At 39.3% G+C, this 17,287-nt stretch overlaps 1 protein-coding gene across 6 annotated transcripts in view; it reads right to left on the bottom strand.

Moving 5' to 3' along the window:
* LOC139750214 (adenylate cyclase type 1-like) overlaps positions 1-17,287 on the bottom strand; it is an 836,862-nt gene that overhangs the window by 210,473 nt on the left and 609,102 nt on the right. For all 6 annotated transcript variants that reach the window (XM_071664687.1, XM_071664693.1, XM_071664690.1 and 3 more), the window contains 2 exons: positions 12,321-12,509; positions 11,610-11,785 (listed from right to left, as the gene is read on the bottom strand). In XM_071664687.1, coding sequence (XP_071520788.1) covers positions 11,610-11,785; positions 12,321-12,509 — 365 coding nt within the window. The remainder of the gene's footprint in view (positions 1-11,609; positions 11,786-12,320; positions 12,510-17,287) is intronic.

Here is a 17,287-nt window from a genome sequence, read left to right as displayed (position 1 = left end):
ATGACTCAGTCATGTTTAGTACATTAAAAAATCATAACTATAATGTGTCCTAGGGACAGTTCAAAATATTCAATTACCAACTAAGCTATAACCACCCCCATACAACCAGCTATGACAACTATGCTATAGAAATCCTTCACATGAACATATCACAAAGCCAAGCCTAGACCACTAAGGTCACCAGAAGTCAACCTAAACTCCATGAAGAAAGGTGGACTGGGGTAAGAAGCATGGACAAGTGAGTTTACCTTAAAAATACTTTCTTAAGAGGCCAAATGGCTGACAACAAACTTTTTTTTTTTCAAATCAAGCCACTTGCCCTCACCCAAGTAGTCTTACCAAGGTAGCCTCCTGGATACAAGAATCTACTCGTCAGGAAGACCCCTCAGAAATACATGCAGTAGAGCTAACATCAAGTTATTTCTCTTTTGAAGAGGGCCATTTAAGAGACTCTTCCACTGTTTAGATCCTAGTGTGGTTCAATGCTCTAGGGGATAAACATCTTTTAAGTGAAAGAAAACATCTCAGAAGACACTTACTACCAAAAGTCCAATTGGACTGCAAAAAAAACTTGCTGTCTGATCATTTTTCAAGACCTAAACCATAAAAAGGGCCTAGATCATCAGTATTTCATCAAAATAAGCGCAACATGGTAAAACCTTGGTCAAAAATTTTTTAGTTTTCCTTACCAATAATGATGTTCTTGCTCTTAAGCGTGGGATAAAAATCCTACAACAAACAAAGTCCTTAAAGTTTAACACTGTAACCTAGTAGGCTGAAATCCTGTCAGTGCTTCACTGAGCATCTCACACTTCTGTGCAGAGACTGGCCACTCAAGGGTTGACAGCTATAATAGCTCCTTCATCCTTCAAACAGCTAAACTGTAAAATCCTTCTACCCCTTACATCTTTCCCGCTGATTACAATTTTTCTTCTTCCACGAATCAAGCCTGCAAGCACCTGTAGATCCCTGATTACATTTTTCATTCTTTTTCTCTTACTTTATTTCTTTCACCAAAGATGGTCTCTGATTGGGGAATGTTTTGTCAGTGCTATGTCAGTCACTATAAGGATATAAAAAAAGGAAGGACACTACTTGGGTATAACAACAGCTGACAACAGGTTAAGCTTGTCATAGATATGGCACTTTACACCAACCTGAGTTGAGACCCCTTATCTACCACCTAGAAGAAAGATGAACCAAACACTGGGCTGTGCTCAATCCATCCACAATAAGGATTAAACTCAACCTACTAAAGCAGAAATTAGAAATGCTACTATATCACTGGGACACTCTAAGCAACAGCAATAAAAACATTGTCCATGAAAAGGTCTCCAAACATTTTTCAGAATTTATTTCATTGAGTATGGAGAAGACTCCAGTCTCTCTTCTCCATTCATGACATAAGGACATCTTACAACCTTCTCTTAGCTGGGAGGGAGCATGTGCTCTCTCCTTTGAGCTAACAATAAACAATAAACTTAATAATAACGATGATTGGTGTATTCTTAAAATCAATATAACATTCTTAGTTCTTTGAAGGGAAAATAATATACATCTATATATGTTTAACTGCTTCACTGATTTATAGTAGTGATAAATGAAACAGCCTTATCAGTTTCACTATACTCTCAAAACAATGCCATTACTTTACAGTAAAAAATTTTCTCTACCCACAAAAGCATGTCAATTTATTTCACTGGACAAAACTTCCTTGATCACTGCTATCAGCTGTTTTGTTATCAAACATCATAAATCTATCTTCATTAAATACTGGTCCCCAGACTTGTACTAAACTTACGTTCATACAACTGCTGTACTTAATTTAATGGGAATATGATTATTACTTGTGGGTGAATTTAACAAGAAAGTATCTAGCTGTATTTAATTCTATGGGAATATGATTATCACTGGTGGGTGAATTCAACAAGTTTTTTTTTTTTTTTTTTTTTTTGCTTTGTCGCTGTCTCCCGCATTTGTGAGGTAGCGCAAGGAAACAGACGAAAGAAATGGCCCAACCCACCCCCATACACATGTATATACATACACATCCACACACGCAAATATACATACCTACACAGCTTTCCATGGTTTACCCCAGACGCTTCACATGCCCTGATTCAATCCACTGACAGCACGTCAACCCCGGTATACCACATCGATCCAATTCACTCTATTCCTTGCCCTCCTTTCACCCTCCTGCATGTTCAGGCCCCGATCACACAAAATCTTTTTCACTCCATCTTTCCACCTCCACTTTGGTCTCCCACTTCTCCTCGTTCCCTCCACCTCCGACACATATATCCTCTTGGTCAATCTTTCCTCACTCATTCTCTCTATGTGCCCAAACCATTTCAAAACACCCTCTTCTACTCTCTCAACCACGCTCTTTTTATTTCCATACATCTCTCTTACCCTTATGTTACTTACTCGATCAAACCACCTCACACCACACATTGTCCTCAAACATCTCATTTCCAGCACATCCATCCTCCTGCGCACAACTCTATCCATAGCCCACGCCTCACAACCATACAACATTGTTGGAACCACTATTCCTTCAAGCATACCCATTTTTGCTTTCCGAGATAATGTTCTTGACTTCCACACATTCTTCAAGGCTCCCAGGATTTTCGCCCCCTCCCCCACCCTATGATCTACTTCCGCTTCCATGGTTCCATCCGCTGCCAGATCCACTCCCAGATATCTAAAACACTTTACTTCCTCCAGTTTTTCTCCATTCAAACTTACCTCCCAATTGACTTGACCCTCAACCCTACTGTACCTAATAACCTTGCTCTTATTCACATTTACTCTTAACTTTCTTCTTTCACACACTTTACCAAACTCAGTCACCGCTTCTGCAGTTTCTCACATGAATCAGCCACCAGCGCTGTATCATCAGCGAACAACAACTGACACTTCCCAAGCTCTCTCATCCACAACAGACTTCATACTTGCCCCTCTTTCCAAAACTCTTGCATTCACCTCCCTAACAACCCCATCCATAAACAAATTAAACAACCATGGAGATATCACACACCCCTGCCGCAAACCTACATTCACTGAGAACCAATCACTTTCCTCTCTTCCTACACGTACACATGCCTTACATCCTCGATAAAAACTTTTCACTGCTTCTAACAACTTGCCTCCCACACCATATATTCTTAACACCTTCCACAGAGCATCTCTATCAACTCTATCATATGCCTTCTCAAGATCCATAAATGCTACATACAAATCCATTTGCTTTTCTAAGTATTTCTCACATACATTCTTCAAAGCAAACACCTGATCCACACATCCTCTACCACTTCTGAAACCACACTGCTCTTCCCTAATCTGATGCTCTGTACATGCCTTCACCCTCTCAATCAATACCCTCCCATATAATTTACCAGGAATACTCAACAAAGTTATACCTCTGTAATTTGAGCACTCACTCTTATCCCCTTTGCCTTTGTACAATGGCACTATGCACACATTCCGCCAATCCTCAGGCACCTCACCATGAGTCATACATACATTAAATAACCTTACCAACCAGTCAATAATACAGTCACCCCCTTTCTTAATAAATTCCACTGCAATACCATCCAAACCTACTGCCTTGCTGGCTTTCATCTTCTGCAAAGTATCCAGCTGTATTTAATTCTATGGGAATATGATTATCACTGGTGGATGAATTTAGCAAGAAAGTATCTAAAAAGCTCTAAATATATTGGGTTTAAACATAACAATCTTTTTTTTAGCTTTCCATCATTGTCTTTACAATTCCACAAATCCCCCCTCCCCTTGACCAAATCGTCGATACACGCATGCTCTTAGATCTCCTATATTCTATCAAAAGCTGACTGAAGCTCAGGCAAATTTATCTCCAACCATATCTTAGCCAAATCCTTAGCAAGAGTGGAGGCCAATTCTTGCAGCATGTCATGATATCAGCTCCCATCACTACAATTCTCATGAAGCATTGGTATTGGCTGCAATAATCCTTTGACAAAAGAGTTACAATGACTTTTGAGTTTCCAAAACTGATTTCTTAGTGTGCAGGCCCACAGTGCAATACATTTCTTGGAGATTCATGAAAGTACATCTCTAACCCTTAACCCATTATGTGCAAAACATGGCTTTTTTGGGTCTGCTGCTTCCATGCTGGACACAACTTTCAATGTTTTAAACTTGATGCTTTAAAAGCATGGTAAAAAGGTTGCTATGGTAACCAATAGGTATCAAATACCACAATACATTCACATCCCCTAAAGAAATATTCATATTTTGTTGGCTTTGGTGCCCACATTTTATGGCTTATCTCTTAAGTTTCAACATTATTTACAATTCAAGGTATAAAAGTTGTTTTACAGTTGCAATAGACTGACAGACTAAATATAATGTGCTGGGGAGAATAATATACACTCACTGCATGCGTACTATTGAGACAATGGCCTGGAAACACTGCGCAGGAAGTCAGGGATTTGCTATGTAAATGTTTTCACCAACCCCTCTGCCACCATCTGGAACTGTCCATGTAGCAACCTTACTTTTCTTAATGTTTCACTGTATTGTAGTTGTTTGGATATGTTTTATATTGCTGGTAGAGTATATGTGTCCTAACAGGCAAGCAATATACACTGAATAAATGTTTAGATACCTTCTTATTACTGTTAACTCAACATATCTATACCACATTGTTCCAATTCACTCTATTCCTTGCATGCCTTTCACCCTCCTGTACGTTCAGGCCCCAATCACTCAAAATCTTTTTCACTCCATCCTTCCACCTCCAATTTGGTCTTCCACTTCTCATTCCACCCACCTCTGACACATATATCCTCTTTGTCAATCTTTCCTCACTCATTCTCTCCATGTGTCCAAACCATTTCAGCACACCCTCTTCTGCTCTCTCAACCACACTCTTTTTATTACTACACATCTCTCTTACCCTTTCATTACTTACTCGATCAAACCAGCTCACACCATATATTGTCCTCAAACATCTCATTTCCAACACATCCATCCTCATCCATACAACCCTATCCATAGCCCTTACCTCACAACCATATAACATTCTTGGAACTACTATTCCTTCAAATATACCCATTTTTGCTTTCTGAGATAATGTTCTCACCTTCCACACATTCTTCAACGCTCCCAGAACCTTCACCCCCTCCCCCACCTTGAGACTCACTTCCGCTTCCATGGTTCCATCTGCTGCTAAATCCACTCCCAGATATCTAAAACACTTCATTTCCTCCAGTTTTTCTCCATTCAAACTTACCTTCCAATTTACTTGTCCCTCAACCCTACTGAACCTAACAACCTTGCTCTTATTCACATTCACTCTCAGCTTTCTTCTTACACACTTTACCAAACTCAGTCATCAGCTTCTGCAGTTTCTCACACGAATCAGCCACCAGCCCTGTATCATCAGCGAACAACAACTGACTCACTTTCCAAGCTCTTTCATCCACAACCGACTGCATATGTGCCCCACTGTCCAAAACTCTAGCATTCACCTCCCTGACAATACCATCCATAAACAAATCAAACAACCATGGAGACATCAAACGCCCCTACCGCAAACAAACATTCACTGGGAACCAATCACTTTCCTCTCTTCCTACTCGTACACATGCCTTACTTCCTCAATAAAAACTTTTCACTGTTTCTAGCTACTTACTTCCCATTCCATATACTCTTAATACCTTCCACAGAGCATCTCTATCAGAGCATCTCTATCAAAGCTATCATATGCCTTCTTCAGATCCATAAATGCTACATACAAATCCATCTTCATATTCCTATGAGTCCACGGGGAAAATGAAACACGAAAAGTTCCCAAGTGCACTTTCGTGTAATAATCACATCATCAGGGGAGACACGAGAGAAATATAACAGTCAGTTGATTTACATCGAAGAGACGAAGCTAGGACGCCATTTGGTAAACATGTGATTGTTTACCAAATGGCGTCCTAGCTTCGTCTCTTTGATGTATATCAACTGACTGTTATATTTCTCTCTTGCATCTCCCCTGATGATGTGATTATTACACGAAAGTGCACTTGGGAACATTTTGTATTTCATTTTCCCCGTGGACTCATAAGAATATCTTAATCATGCGCAAAATTGTGATCCTTTCCAACAAATCCATCTATTTTTCTAAGTATTTCTCACATACATTCTTCAAACAAACACTTGATCCACACATCCTCTACCACTTCTGAAACCACACTGCTCTTCCCCAATCTGATGCTCTGTACACGCCTTCACCCTCTCAATCAATACCCTCCCATATCATTTCCCAAGAATACTCAATAAACCTATACCTCTGTAATTTAAGCATTCACTTTTATCCCCTTTGCCTTTGTACAATGGCACTATGCAAGCATTCTGCCAATCCTCAGGAACCTCACCATGAGCTATACATACATTAAATAACCTTACCAACCAGTCAACAATACAGTCACCCCCTTTTTTAATAAATTGCACTGCAATACCATCCAAACCCGCTGCCTAGTCGGCTTTCATCTTCTTCAAAGCTTTTACTACCTCTTCTCTGTTTACCAAATCATCTCCCTAACCCTCTCACTTTGCACACCACCTCGACCAAAACACCCTATATCTGCCACTCTATCATCAAACACATTCAGTAAACCTTCAAAATACTCACTCCATCTCCTTCTCACATCACCACTACTTGTTATCACCTCCCCATTAGCCCCCTTCACTAATGTTCCCATTTGTTCCTTTGTCTTATGCACTTCATTTACCTCCTTCCAAAACATCTTTCTGTTCTCCCTAAAATTCAATGATACTCTCTCACCCCAACTCTCATTTGCCCTCTTTTTCACCTCTTGACTTTTCTCTTGACCTCCTCCCTTTTTCTTTTATACATCTCCCAGTTATTTGCATTATTTCCTTGCAAAATTCATCCAAATGCCTCTCTCTTCTCTTTCACTAATTTGCCCACCTCCCACACTTCTCATGCCACAAACATCTTTTGCGCAAGTCATCACTGCTTCCCTAAATACATCCCATTCCTCCCCCACTCCACTTACGTCCTTTGTTTTCACCTTTTTCCATTCTGTACTTAGTCTCTCCTGGTACTTCCTCACAGAAGTCTCCTTCCCAAGCTCACTTACTTTCACCACTCTCTTCATCCCAACATTCTCTCTTCTTTTCTGAAAACCTCTACAAATCTTCACCTTCACCTCCACAAGATAATGATCAGACATCCCTCCAGTTGCATCTCTCAGCACACTAACATCCAAAAGTCTCTCTTTTGCACGCCTATCAATTAACATGTAATCCAATAACGCTCTCTGGTCATCTCTCCTACTTACATACGTATACTTATGTATATCTCTCTTTTTAAACCAGGTATTCCCAATCACAAGTCCTTTTTTAGCACATAAATCTACAAGCTCTTCACCATTTCATTTACAACACTGAACACCCCCAAGTACATCAATTATTCCCTCAACTGCCACATTACTCACCTTTGCATTGAAATTACCCATCACAATAACCCGGTCTCGTGCATCAAAACTACTAACACACTCAATCAGCTGCTCCCAAAACAATTGCCTCTCATGATCTTTCTTCTCATGCCCAAGCGCATATGCACCAATAATCACCCATCTCTATCCATCCACTTTCAGTTTTACCCATATCAATCTAGTGTTTACTTTCTGACACTCTATCACATACTACCACCACTCCTGTTTCAGGAGTAGTGCTACTCCTTCCCTTGCTCTTGTCCTCTCACTAACCCCTGACTTTACTCCAAAGACATTCTCAAACACTCTTCCCCTTTACCCTTGAGCTTCGTTTCACTCAGAGCCAAAACATCCAGGTTCCTTTCCTCAAACATACTACCTATTCCTCCTTTTTTCTCATCTTGGTTACATCCACACACATTTAGACACCCCAATCTGAGCCTTCGAGGAGGATGAGCACTCCCCGCGTGACTCCTTCTTCTGTTTCCCCTTTTAGAAAGTTAAAATACAAGGAGGGGAGGGTTTCTAGCCCCCCGTTCCCATCCCCTTTAGTTGCCTTCTACGACACATGAGGAATGCGTGGAATCCTATCCCCAGTGATATATATATATAGCATTAATGGGATGGCATCGATAAGGGTCTCAGTTGCCCATGACATCTGAGCTAAGAAAAAAAATCATCTAAAATGGCCTTGTCCCCCCCCCCCCCCCCCCCCCCCCCCCCCGGAGTTTTGGATAACCGAGATTTTACTGTATTATGCTAAGATGACAAGGCCAATCAGTATGTTGAAACTCTAAACTGGTTTCAAGGTAATAATGCCTGACTAAGATGTCACTAAAAAAGCAAAGCGAGAAGAATAAGTATGCCTTTTTTAGGACCACACTTCATTGAACATTCAATACATTTCAGTAATTCAGAAGTGAATCTTTTTTAAATTCATTTTTCATATATCCAAAACTATATCGTTGATAAGGAAATTGTTCCAGACTGAAATGGAAAATACTGAGCAGGACATTGTACGCATTCAAAGGAAATAATACTAAAATCTTATGCGAATCACTATGATTTTTAGGATCTTCTAAACTTAAGTATATGGTTGTTGCTTAGAAATTCTGCAATAATCATTTCTCTTTGTGTATTTCATCATCTTTGCAAATCTCTGCTTTCTACAATGAATAGCACATAATCATAGGCCTCAATAGTTTAGTGGTTGGTCAGCAAGGGCCAAATCACATGGATTCAAATTCTGGGCATGGCAGTAGGTCTAAACCAACCAAGGTGTTCTTCCTCTCCTCAGGGATGGTTGAAACATGGATATATGATTTATGAGCTAAGAGTATAATGGTTGGAGACCCCTGCACTCACTAAAGGATCTTTAACAATCTTAATAATAGTATTCATACATACAAAAGTATTGATACCAAAATATAAAACAATGTAGTTTATGCTGAAACACACCTCCCCTTAAAAACACAAAAATCTAATTCATACAATACCAGACAATCAATTTTAATCTGAATATTTCAGTATTAATGAGAATTTAAGAATACATCATCACTCATACAAAAAGATTAAAAGAAAATAGGAAACATAAAAATCATTAATAAAATTGCAGCAACAGGGTTTCAGGTGAGGAAATCATTCATAAATGGATTCAGGTAAGGTTTAAGTCATAAAAAGTAAAAAATATCACATATAAATACTGCACAATATTTCACATTAAATTCACAGTAGGCATAAGAGAACATTCTCATCTATGAAATACCTGATATGTTTCTAAAAATCATCTTTTAAATCTCCACTCACTCACGGAAAAATCTTTCTGTGAAATACTAATTCTTTTTCACAAAAAATAAACTTACTGATCTAATTGGACAATTCTCACAGATATATGGGGAGCCATTTGACAGGCGAAAACTATTCATAATATATGGTCCAAATCCTAAATGAACATAAGCAGAGTCCTATTTTCTATCTTTATTATTGAAGAGGGTCAATTGTTACTGTAATTTTAACTACCACGCAGTTCTCAAGGTGAACACTGTTTACACAGCAGCACTGGGTTCCTTCACTTTAAATGAGTTCACTGTGAGTGGATTCACAGATAAGTGATCCATTTTTTTTTCCATCAAAAATTCAATATGTACAAGGAAGGGTATGCACTTGAATGGTTAAGAGAGAATATCAAGTACACCATGCACTTCAGATTGTGGATATTGCAATGAACTATAAAGAAGCTACACTTGGTTATAAAAGTATTCCTCCCAACCAAGAAACTTCACTCCAAGTTTAGAACCACATTAATCCTTTCACTGATCACTCAGTCCAAGAGCACAAGATAATGAGCTAGCTCCTATATTGTCAGCTGGTGTTCTGGGGTAGCTTCTAATTGCTGAGGTAAGTTGATGATGAAGAGTGGCATAAACATAACTCCACCATTAAGGTGCATCTCATTAACCTTTAAGTGGTGGTCAACATCTAAGGAAGTTCTCTTATAAAGCAAAGGCCTACATCCATGGGTCACAACTTTTCCCATCACTAGTAAAATATTCAGCTGACTTATTGTACTATTAGTAGCCTACAGAAGTCTCCTCGTGAAAAAGAAAAAAAGTCAGTTCTCCTCAGTATCTCAGTTTGTTTCATTTGCTTTCCCATAATTGTTTTTGTGCTTACTTCTGCCATGATATATATTTTGCAGTTTTGACTTCTGACAAACACTGGGGATAACAATTACCCTTCTTCAGATGACAGAGCTAAGTGCTGTCGTAGGTTAGTTTTAAGGTAATGTTTATGTTATGCAACTGCAGCTGTGACCGTGTGACCATAGGCTCCGTGGGAAACATTATGACTGAGTAACTATTCAGCATTTACCGTAAAGTTAGCAATATTTCTCACTCACTATGATATTCGCTGGAATTTGACAATCTTGAGTGAAGATGAAGGTCTAATCAAGAGTAATGAAATGTGTGTGTGTGTGTGTGTGTGTGTGTGTGTGTGTGTGTGTGTGTGTGTGTGTGTGTGTGTGTGTGTACACATAGATGTGAGACATGGTACATACATACAAGAATAAAAGGTTAAGAGATGGGGCAAAATAAGAATAAAACTCTCCCTGTAACACACAAATAATAATCACACACAGACAAAGGCCAAAGCTTGTCTGATACACTGTCAATGATATTCAGCCAGAGTAAATGTACTGAAGATGGGTTACAATGGAAGAATGCCTCAATATGAATATTTTCAGGCAGGAATCTGTGTGAGTGGGTCATAGGAGATGACATCATGATGGAACTCCCAACCAATCCCACCATGTAAGGGTTAAAGAGCCTTCCTAGAATTTTCCATCTCAGTTTGGCTAAATATTTCTTTTCATTATCATTAGCTACAATTACATTAGATGGATCAACTGCATATAAGCAAGTTCATTTTGTGGCCGCTTATTTTGTGGAACTTGTGTCCCTATCCCCAACACCACAGGAAATCAAAGGACTGGAATAGTCGGTTCCATTTGTAATAAACTTCTAAACCTTTTTGAGCTATTTCACTGACACACCAGTGTCATCTGAATTCTACACCTCAACTGAAGGTTCCTACTACTATTCATACAGCATTATTCTGAACCACTATAAGAATTCTCTGAAATACTATCTCTAATTCTGTTCATCAGTGTTATCCTTAAACATTTCAAGATTCTTTGAAATACTATTTCTTATCCTCAACTCAAAATATAAGTCTATATAAGGTGTATAAGAATTATGATCATAATAAATCCAAGACATAATCCTCTCCCAGCTTGATGTGAACAAGCACTAAACCTTACAAGAAGACACCTCAGGATGCAAACAATAACAAAATCATATTTTGATCCCACTTCTTTTTCATTTAAAATTGTCTTCATTAGTGTATGTGGGCAGAATAAAAAGAAATAACAAAGTAGGTCTGAACTAAATTCTATCTGCTACCTTAATACAAATTTTCTAATCCAAACTGATAAAAGTCGATATTTCAAAGTCCTACATTCATTCATATCCCTAAAAAAATCTCAAGCATTAAAAATAACTGAGTTAGAAAGACTAAACAGTATAAAATTGTCAATAAAACACATACCTGGATGCCAGAAGGACAATAAGCATTACAGATATTGTAACAAAAGCCGCGAGGAACAAGAAAAGGAAGAGCAGAGTGCGTGGCAAGACCAGTGCCTGCACTGATGCCACAAACAGCAGTAAAAACAGTGAACACAGCAAAGAGCTGCCAAAACCCACATCTAACTCCTCATGGTACTGAAAGAAAGGATAAACCATAATGTACAGAATGTAGAAAGTAGGGCATGTAAATATATATTGCATTAAAAACAGATCTTGAAGTTAACTGCTCATATATTCTTAAGCTGTTCACTATGAGTATGTATGCACAAATACAAGTGCCTTTTATAAATATAAATGCGGATGCATCTAAGCACACAGACATACTCGTATAAAGAGAACAAACACAGAGAATACACATATCTCTGTGCCTTTCCACTTTATCAGTTCTGCAGTTCTATCGGTATCTGTGTGAGACTACAAAGCCAATGGCATAACATACCCACTGCATGAGTGTCTCTGTTTGATCTTGGGTAAGGGAAAAAAGTTAGCATGCTCTTTAATATTTAGGATCAAACAAACCTTATCAATCTGTCTTGAAGATTCTCAGTAACTTAATGCTCTTAAAAACAAGGTGGTTACTCTACTCATTGACAAACCTATGAAATGCAACCATACTGAGCCCTGCTTAAATCTATATCAAAATCATTAGTTAAATGGTACTCCAACTTACGTTTCTTTCCTTTTCGCTGTCTCTGAAGCATAGAGTGATAAGTGAAACATGAGTAGACTTTTCCCTATCTACAGATCTGGCTTCAATGGCCTGGGCCAGATACTTATTTACACGGTTTGATGGAGCATGTGGAAGGGAGGAGTGTCTCTTCTTGAATGGTCGCTTGAATTTGTCCGATAGTAGGCTAGACTGCAAATAAATATGCAATACCTATCTGAATATCAGGTTACCAAAAAAAAGAAAGTATGACTCTCTAAGCTATAGTATTTCTTAAGTAAATATTAGTTTACATATACATTGAAAAGAAGGTTTCTTTTCTTTTTACATAAACATACACACTATTCAAAAGATAATCACTTCAAACAACACAAAATTCTGATCACTATGAAATTCTACATAAAAAAGATACATAAAAATCAAACAGCTTATCTAAATGTCAAAAAAGCACTTAAACATTATAGTTATCAATGCATGTATACAGGAAAATATAAAGCACCTGTGATAAAGAAATATTCACAGAATACATAATAATAGTATACTGTACACTTAAAGATCAAAAACATATTTTACATGCATAAGCAATGATTCATGGATTCCATATAAACAGTAAACATCTTAGAGCAATTTTAATAAGTTACAAAAAAATGCTCTAAAACTATTACTCTAACAACTTTAAACAGCTGGATACTCCAAACACATCAGAGGTACTTTAGAATAAGATTAATACATGAAATATGATTATATTATGGTATAAGGACTGTGGGAGATATGTGATCTATAGCTTTGTTATTTGTATGCTCTGTAAAGAGCCAATTGTATAATGAAATCTGTAGATATGTAAATTGTCAATCAGATTAATCTAAGGATAGACTGTCTAACTGCTTAGTGTACTGCCACACCAGGAGGGGACGGTGAGGCTGGACACAAGAATCCTTTGTGTCAGCCTGTGTTTTAGCATCAGGGTTGCTGTGCTGATGCTGGGTTTGCATCAATGATCAATCCATGGTTAGACACCAGAGGAAAAAAAAAAATACAGTTGTCTGATCAGCATTTGTAAGTATGGTGTTGTAACTTGAATCAGCTTAAAGCTGTTTATGGAGAATTGTTCATATTGAAATAAGCCCTGTAATAAAATGTAGCTTGAGAAGTAATGTCAGCGGTATTTTTGTTACAGTACCATGCCTACAGTTAGTGAGGACAGATACCACCAGTGCCATCCTTTACCTCCCTTTTAAGGCACATAGTAGCCTAACCCCTCATCCCTTATGGCACATAGCATTCCAACAGAATGATCACAATGCTGAGAAATAGCTTTCGTTAACTTAAGGCAACTACAAAGTGATGACTGATGTCATGTCAGATGAACAGCTGTCAAGTCCAATCTTACAACTACAAGGAACAATTTAGGAGATTGTGCACCACAGGGGTTTGTTTGGTGCTAGTGTCTTCAGTGTTGAAATGAGACTACATCCCCTACAAAAGGACTATAGCATCCCATCTACACATGGTCTACACTGCTTACTTTATTGTGATTGCATAATAGTGGATATTGTTTATGATCAGCATAGTGAACTGGTGCTACTGGTGATCAATGGGGATTGGATGAATTTGAACTAATTTAAAGTGCAGGCCTACGGATCATCATTCAATTGGAGAGGTGTTTGTGCATATGCATATGTGTGCTCTCTGTGGTAGCATTCTAATGTAAAAGTTGATGTGGTCAAATAGAAGGGATCTTTGTTTGTTCCTATGAAAGGATCAGTAACAGAATAAATAAGTCATGCAATTTCTTCCAACAAGACATCACTCCTAATGTTCCCAAATTTACCACTGGCATTGGCAGGCAGACTCTCAGCTGATCAAGGTAAATATTAACTGTTCATGGATAATATACTTGTAAAAGCTTGCTTGGTTTTAACTATGTGCATATTGATGGTCTATTAGTGATTATATATTGCCAATACACTGCATCAATAAACAATTATTCCAAACATGTCTGCAGTGCAGCAGCGGTGCGTAATATCCCCATGGTTGTTTAATTTGTTTATGGAAGGGGTGGTTCGGGAGGTGAATGCAAGAGTTTTGGAGAGAGGGGCAAGTATGCAGTCTGTTGTGGATGAGAGGGCCTGGGAAGTGAGTCAGTTGTTGTTCGTTGATGATACAATGCTGGTGACTGATTTGGGTGAGAAATTGCAGAACATGGTGACTGAGTTTGTAAAAGTGTGTGAAAGGAGAAAGTTGAGAGTAAATGTGAATAAAAGCAGGGTTCATGGACAAGTTAAGTCTGAATGGAGAAAAACTGGAGAAAGTGAAGTGTTTTAGATATGTGGGAGTGGACCTAGCAGCGGACAGAACCATGGAAGCGGAAGTGAGTCACATGGTGAGGGAGGGGGTAAAGGTTCTGGGAGCATTGAAGAATGTGTGGAAGGCGAGAATTTTATCTCAGAGAGCAAAAATGGGTATATTTGAAGGAATAGCAGTTCCAACAATGTTATATGGTCGTGAGGTATGGGCTATAGATAGGGTTGTACAGAGGAGGGTGGATGTGTTGGAAATGAAATGTTTGACAACATTATGTGGTGTGAGGAGGTTTGATCGAGTAGGAAATGAAAGGGTAAGAGAGATGTGCAGTAATGAAAAGAGTGTGGTTGAGAGAGAAGAAGAGGGTGTGCTGAAATGGTTTGGTCACATGGAAAGAATGAGTGAGGAAAGGTTGATAAATAGGATATATGTGTCAGAGGTAGAGGGAACAAGGAGAGGCAGGAGACCAAATTGGAAGTGGAAGGATGGAGTGAAAAAGAATTTGAGCAATCAAGGCCTGAACATACAGGAGGGTGATAGGCATGAGGAATAGTGTGAATTAGAACGACGTGGTATACTGGAGTCGACATGCTGTCGATGGACTGAACCAGGGCATGTGAAGTGTCTGGGGTAAACCATGGAAAGGTCTATGGGGCTGGGATGTGAAAGGGTGCTGTGGTTTCGGTGCACTGCACATGACAGACAGAGATTAAGTGTGAGTGAATGTGGCCCCCTTTTTTTTTTTTCTTTTCCTGGCGCTAGCTCGCTGTAGGGGGGTATTTCCTTTGTGGCATGGTAGCGATGGAAATGGATGACGGCAGCAAGTATGAACATATACATGTATATATATGTATGTGGCTGATTCATGTGAGAAACTGCAGAAGCTGGTGACTGAGTTTGGTAAAGTGTGTGGAAGAAGAAAGTTAAGAGTAAATGGGAATAAGAGCAAGGTTATTAGGTACAGTAGGGGTGAGGGTCAAGTCAATTGGGAGGTGAGTTTGAATGGAGAAAAACTGGAGGAAGTGAAGTGTTTTAGATATCTGGGAGTGGATCTGTCAGCGGATGGAACCATGGAAGCGGAAGTGGATCATAGGGTGGGGGAGGGGGCGAAAATTTTGGGAGCCTTGAAAAATGTGTGGAAGTCGAGAACATTATCTCGGAAAGCAAAAATGGGTATGTTTGAAGGAATAGTGGTTCCAACAATGTTGTATGGTTGCGAGGCGTGGGCTATGGATAGAGATGTGCGCAGGAGGATGGATGTGCTGGAAATGAGATGTTTGAGGACAATGTGTGGTGTGAGGTGGTTTGATCGAGTAAGTAACGTAAGGGTAAGAGAGATGTGTGGAAATAAAAAGAGCGTGGTTGAGAGAGCAGAAGAGGGTGTTTTGAAATGGTTTGGGCACATGGAGAGAATGAGTGAGGAAAGATTGACCAAGAGGATATATGTGTCGGAGGTGGAGGGAACGAGGAGAAGAGGGAGACCAAATTGGAGGTGGAAAGATGGAGTGAAAAAGATTTTGTGTGATCGGGGCCTGAACATGCAGGAGGGTGAAAGGAGGGCAAGGAATAGAGTGAATTGGAGCCATGTGGTATACAGGGGTTGACGTGCTGTCAGTGGATTGAATCAAGGCATGTGAAGCGTCTGGGGTAAACCATGGAAAGCTGTGTAGGTATGTATATTTGCGTGTGTGGACGTGTGTATGTACATGTGTATGGGGGGGGGTTGGGCCATTTCTTTCGTCTGTTTCCTTGCGCTACCTCGCAAACGCGGGAGACAGCGACAAAGTATAAAAAAAAAAAAAAAAAAATATGTATGTGTCTGTGTATGTGTATGCTGATATGTATATGTACGTGTATAGGCATTTATGCATATATATATGGGTATATGAGTGGTTGGGCCATTCTTTGTCTGTTTCCTTGCGCTACCTCATTGACACGGGAAACAGCAGTTCAGTATAATATAGGGGAGAAAGAATACTTCCCATGCATTCCCCGCATGTTGTAGGTGACTAAAGGGGATGGGAGCAGGGCCTAGAATCCAACCCCTCCTTGTACTCTAACTTTCTTAAAGGGGAAACAGAAGAAGGAGTCCTGTGGGGAGTGTTCATCCTTCTTGAAGGCTCAGATTAGGGTGTCTAAATGTGTGTGGATGTAACCAAGATGAGAAAAAAGGAGAGACAGGTAGTATGTTTGAGGAAAGGAGCCTGGATATTTTGGCTCAGAGTGAAATGAAGCGAAAGGGTAAAGGGAAAGAGTGAATTGGGAATGACTTAGGAGTAAAGTCAAAGGTTGGTGAGAGGACAAGAGCAAAGGAAGGAGTAAAGCTACTCTTGAAGCAGGAGTTGTGGGAGTATGTGATTGAGTGTAAGAAAGTAAACTCTAGCTTGATGTGGGTAAAACTGGATGGAGAGAGATGGGTTATTATTGGTGCCTATGCACATGGTCATAAGAAGAAAGATCATGAGAGGCAAGTATTTTGGAAGCAGCTGAGTAAGTGTGTTAGTAGCTTTGATGCTTGAGACTGGGCTATAGTGATGGGTGATTTGAAAGCAAAGGTAGGTAATGTGGCAGTTGAGGGTATAATTGGTGTACATGGGGTGTTCAGTGTTGTAAATGGAAATGGTGAAGAGCTTGTAGATTTGTGTGCTGAAAAAGGACTGGAGATT

This window comes from Panulirus ornatus, chromosome 9 (genome assembly GCF_036320965.1).
Source record: "Panulirus ornatus isolate Po-2019 chromosome 9, ASM3632096v1, whole genome shotgun sequence".
Classification (NCBI taxonomy): Eukaryota; Metazoa; Arthropoda; class Malacostraca; order Decapoda; family Palinuridae; genus Panulirus; species Panulirus ornatus.
The sequence above is the reverse complement of the archived record's forward strand: the minus strand, read 5'-3'. Positions and strand labels throughout refer to the sequence as shown.